General features: G+C 45.9%; 1 protein-coding gene across 6 annotated transcripts in view; it reads right to left on the bottom strand.

Moving 5' to 3' along the window:
- The window catches only part of micu3a (mitochondrial calcium uptake family, member 3a), a 31,773-nt gene extending 26,754 nt beyond the window's left edge, over positions 1–5,019 (bottom strand). For all 6 annotated transcript variants that reach the window (XM_062523661.1, XM_062523670.1, XM_062523645.1 and 3 more), the window contains exons 1-2: positions 4,746–5,019; positions 2,379–2,526 (exon numbers count right to left, since the gene is read on the bottom strand). In XM_062523661.1, the coding sequence (XP_062379645.1) occupies positions 2,379–2,526; positions 4,746–5,009 (412 nt within the window). In that variant the 5' untranslated portion in view covers positions 5,010–5,019. The remainder of the gene's footprint in view (positions 1–2,378; positions 2,527–4,745) is intronic.
- Positions 5,020–5,278: the final 259 nt, after the last annotated feature.

Below are 5,278 nucleotides of genomic sequence, written 5' to 3'. Positions count from 1 at the left end.
AAGATCAGCACAAGCGAGGCTTTTCTAGTAACAGCATGAGCAGTACACACACACATAGACCCAGTCACCTAAAGAGGCATGCACACACATTCCCAGCCAATCGGCTGAGTTCACCTTTCACAGGACAGCCTTGTCAAATGTAACCCTAGGGTTATCAGTTTACATAAATATACATCTTAACCAGGCATCGCAAAACTACTGTAATTGGCGTAATACACACGACTCAGACAATACTGCTGCTAAGTGTGCCAGTTCTGGAGAGATAGAGCGCTCAGAGAGGATCTGACCCAGAGCAGGGGGGTTGCCCAGTCTGGGGTGGGCCCTTACAGACTGCACAGCATCATTCTGTCATTAGGTCTCCTTCTGTTTCCCTTAGATCCCTGAGCTCTTCTCCAAAACACACAGACTGTAATCAAATTGCAAACCGTGTGTTTTTTGTAAGGACAACTAGAGCGCACCATGTGCTTTCAACAAAGATCTTCTCACCCCTGGTGCCCCCCCCCCCCCTCCCCACCCCAGCACTCAAGAGACGAGTGGGACAGGGGTCGAGACGTCAATGCAAACGACTTTCAATCTCCATCCGCCTCCTCCATTAAGACACCGGCCTTCCCCTCCACGACAAACTCTATTAGGGGCTCTGCCACTGTCGTCGTAATTTTTCCCCCTTCGCCCGGGCGGGGATGTACGTCTCCGCCGACGGCTCCGCGCCGCCCTGGCACGCGCCCAAATGAGGTGTCGGAGTTAATCATGCCGCCGCGGCGGAGGCAGCGGACCTCCACAGGTGCGAGAGTGGCCCCCGAGCGGGAGAGTGGCGTTTCTTAAAAGGCGAGACGGGGCTTAGGACTGTCCAGTATTGATGGAGCCTCCGTGCCTGCTGCCTCCGCGTTTGGGCTAAATCATGCACGTGCGGCCAAAGTGGCGATGGAGAAGTGATGATTTAGTGAAGTTTTAACATGTCGCGTGGAACTGATTTGTTGGAGTGTCCCAAAGGGACCATATCCTGTATGTATATGCTAGTCTTATTGGCCTATTCACCTTGCTTTGGGAATACTTATGAGCATGAAATGAAAGCTATTTGATTTAGGAAAAGGGGAGGTGATGTGCATACACAAAGGATTCTATACAGAAAATCAGCGGTGCACTTTTTGTCACCGGAATGGAAGATAGTGAAGAGGTTCGCACTCTGAAAGACTGCAAGACAAGGTCTTAACAAAAAGGAGCTATTTTTATAGTTAACTACAGAACCATGAGTAAGAGCAGATGTTTCAGGTCTCCAGCTCTCAATCCTCGCCTGATCCACATCCATAGCATGTTTGTGCATTAATCATTTACAGTAACTTATCTCAATCCTTGCCTGATTCCCATCCATAGCGTGTTTGTGTATTAATCATTTAACTTATCTCAATGCTCACCTGATTCAAAGCCATAGCATGTTTGTGTATTAATCATGTACAGTACACTTTCTCCAGAGGTGGAAAACTCCAGCTTCAGAGAGTAAAATACTGCGTTCATGCACCTCGGACCTTCGGAAATTTCTGACCTCCGATAGCGGAAAAATGACATGAACGCTAGGTCGGGTTGGATTTTTTGCTCGGAGACTCGTGCGGAAGTTTTGTGCCCCGAGGTGTCCGACTTGACGTCACTATCATATTCTCCAACCACGACAGCCTCCCTTGCAACAACACAAGAGGTGAATTTCACTGTCATTACGAATAGGCAGGGTAATTTGTCACTAAATTAACAACACAGATAGAAACACTCGCCCAAGACAATTTCCTTTTTGCTCAACCATACTAAGCAGTTGTAATAACGTAATGCGTTTCCTGTATTTATTTTCCGAACTGATCTCATGAACACAATTTTTTCGGAGGTCGGGACTTTTTAAAGGCAGGTCCTCCGAGGTTCCGAGCTGCATGAACGCAGTAAAAGTCCAATCATATATTGGTTCTACCTGTGCACTTAACACAGGTGATCTCGTCAATTAGCTGCTCTATCTGTCTGTAGAGTTGTGATAATTAGAGTCAGCTGGTTTCAGTTAGAGTCAGAGTGGTTAGCACAGATATGTGGTAGGACGTTTACTTTCTGAAGCTGGACTTTTCCTCCTCTGGTTTTCTCTCATGCCATTTAGGCATAAATAACAAATGTAATGCAAAGCACACCAGCAGAATGTAATTTTGAGCAGACTGCCCCAAATTTTACCCACATGTGCATAATTTGACAGAAAGAGAAGCACAGCTCCTGAGGGGCCCTCTACACAGATGTTATCACACACAGAGCAGTGTGACTGGAGGACTCCCAAGGTGACCAGATCAAGAGCATGTAATCCAATAAGAGTGTGTGGTGGTGACGGTAAAGTGTGTGACCGGTGCATTACATACTTCTGGGTTCGCTCATGGTGACCGACTCGATGAAGTTCTGCGGAGTCATGTAGAGCTGGCCCTCGTACTCCACCGAGCTGAAGAGGCGAAAGCGGTGCTCGTGAGACGACATGTAGACGTCCCCCTCCTCAAAGTCAAACGGACGACCCTGCGTAAAGGCACAGATCAGGCGCTGGCCTCACAAATGACAGATGACCAGTGACACAGCATTCTGACCATGGCGCTACTAAACGACAGCTGGCCAAACTCATAAAATGCAAGAGTACCGCACGGCGCACGCACATCCAGAAATCGATAACAACTGGGTGCTGGACAGACAGGCGTATGTCAGGGAAGAGAACAATAAGTCCGAACACCAGAATATGCTCCTCTGTTTTTTTAATGGTAAATCACCATGTGTAATGTTTCGGGCCAAAAAACTGAGGAGCATATTTATTCTGGTGTACAAACTCATAAAATGGACATGAAAGACAGACAGGCAGCAATTCATATTTTAACACATTTTTATCAGTGGTGAAGGAATTATTGACTTCAAGTAAAATAGCGGGTGTGAATAAATTGAACAAATAATAGTATTGAATATCAGAGTGAAAAGTAGGCTGCCAAGCTTTTGAAAACATCTGAAATATTCCTTCTTTCCAAGAACAAGAGCCTTGGTGTACACTTTCACACGCAGTCAATTATCCTAGAGGGGCTCAATTCTAATCACATTCTTTTGAGAAGAATACCTTTAAGCTCTTCATGGTAAAATGTATATTATTAAATTGTGTTTATGCAGCAAAACATGCAATAGGGTGAGCATGTTGTTTGCCAGCACTCTCATCCATCTAGACTATCTAGCCATTTACTTTGCCATTCATCCTCCTGTCGGTTGCTCCCTCGCGCTATCTATTCACCCATCCATCCAGGCATGCATCCATTTCCCTGGCCCATCCTTCCCAGCTCCTCTCCACATCTGTCTCTGCTCCACTATCGGTCAATCTCTCTCACAGCACCCCCGCTCCCACACACACACACACACACACACACACACACACACACACACACACACGCGCACGCACACACACACACACACACACACACACACACACACACACACACACACACACACACACACACACACACACACACAGTCCTCTTGTTTACCTTGTCCTTCCACCTCTATACTACAAGGCTTATTCAAACCTAAACAATGATCCTCTAGCCTACTACACTCTTTCATTTATGGTATCCACAACTCTCTCTCTCATTGTCCATCTATCCATTCTCACACCCATTGATAATACATTATTATCATCTAATAACTCTAACTCGTATCTAAGCCTGCAGCTCAGAATGGTGGCATGTGCCATATATGTTGTTCTGAAGCAGTCATGTGTCATGCTTACATGTGAAAGTAGCCTACATCATGCCACTGCTTTTCATTCCAATGTATTCAGTGGGAATTCAAGTGTATTTCAGGCTACCTAAAATAGCCCCCTCCTCTGGTGTAAAAGGCTCGACTCACCAGACAGACAAAAACCGAGCACCTAAATGCATCTCTCAGTAATGAGACGTTAATGGTAGAATTATGAATGGAATGTTATGAATGTTCCATGGGCCTACAGTAGGCTATGTGATGCAGCCAGACATGGTGATAAGTGATAACATGCTATTCTTATATAGGCTAATGTTACAGATATATGTGTTTGTGTTTCCACAAAGTATACATAGGGCGTCCCGTGAAATAAAAGGATAAATTATGTTCGAGGTGGCCGGCGTCCTCCTTGACATGTGTTTGTTTATAATTCCTTGTTGTCAGTAACTTTGGTGATAAGCCTCAACTGGAGCTGATCCGGAAACTTGTCATTTTAGGCACAGCATACTTAGCCGATTAAGTAGGCCCAAGATAAGATTGCAGCGGCCGGGATATATTGAAGCTGTCAGGATATTACTGTCGGTGACGTACATTATCTAGATCAAAAGGCGGTGTTGTCATTTCAGCACCGTGCCTTTGCGGAGAGCGCCCTTCCGGAGCGCATCACTGCTGAACAATCTTTTCGAAATGACAGACTGATTGTTTCCGTTGTTTAGCTAAGTATGACGACTGCCACAGATTAGTCCGAAGAAAAGGAATTTCAGAATATGACCCAAAACATGCCCGGGCAGATTGACTGAGTAAAAAAAACCTATAACCCAACCCTTACCTATCCTAACGCATAAGTCGTTGACATTTATTAGAGAGATGTGATCTTCATTACAGCAGTATGGAGAGACCAAATGACCAATCTATCGATCAGATGAATTTTTACATAGGCCTACCATGTCACAGACATGTCATTCTGCTGACGACGTGGCATTAGCCTAACCAGCCGTTGGTTTGCCTACCTTTTCCTTAGCGGCTACTGCGGGCAAAGAAGGAAGCAGAGCTCGGCCGTTGATGCTGTGCCCGACTCTCTTCCTTTTGCTGTCATGTCGCTCGTGAAAATAGTAATACGCCACTGCACCTCCTGCCGCCATCCCTACCCCGACGGCAAGCCACCCGCGCACTGTCTTGTCATTTTTTGCCCGGAATCCAAGGACATCCTTACGCGGGATAGACGAGCCTGTCAGCCTGCCAACAACTACGGCCAGTCTTCGCAAAGCGGCCATTATTGTTGCTATGAAAATGTTGAGGCGAGTATCAGCTTCCCTCTCATCGCGAGATGTTGCGCTCTTCTCGGTTCACCGGTCCGTTAACACAGCTCAAAGTCCGCGTTTTTAACCAGGCTGAATAACCCGATCTAACCAAGGTTTGATGCTCGATTGGACTCTCACGCTACGCTATGTGGTGATGTTTACTGAAGTTTGGTGAATTATGAACAAAGATGTAGCCTTATGAATGACAGGGGCTAATTCAAAATGATTCAAAGATGGATTAT

This window comes from Sardina pilchardus, chromosome 2, assembly GCF_963854185.1.
Source record: "Sardina pilchardus chromosome 2, fSarPil1.1, whole genome shotgun sequence".
Classification (NCBI taxonomy): Eukaryota; Metazoa; Chordata; class Actinopteri; order Clupeiformes; family Clupeidae; genus Sardina; species Sardina pilchardus.
This window is presented reverse-complemented; position numbering and strand designations above follow the sequence as displayed.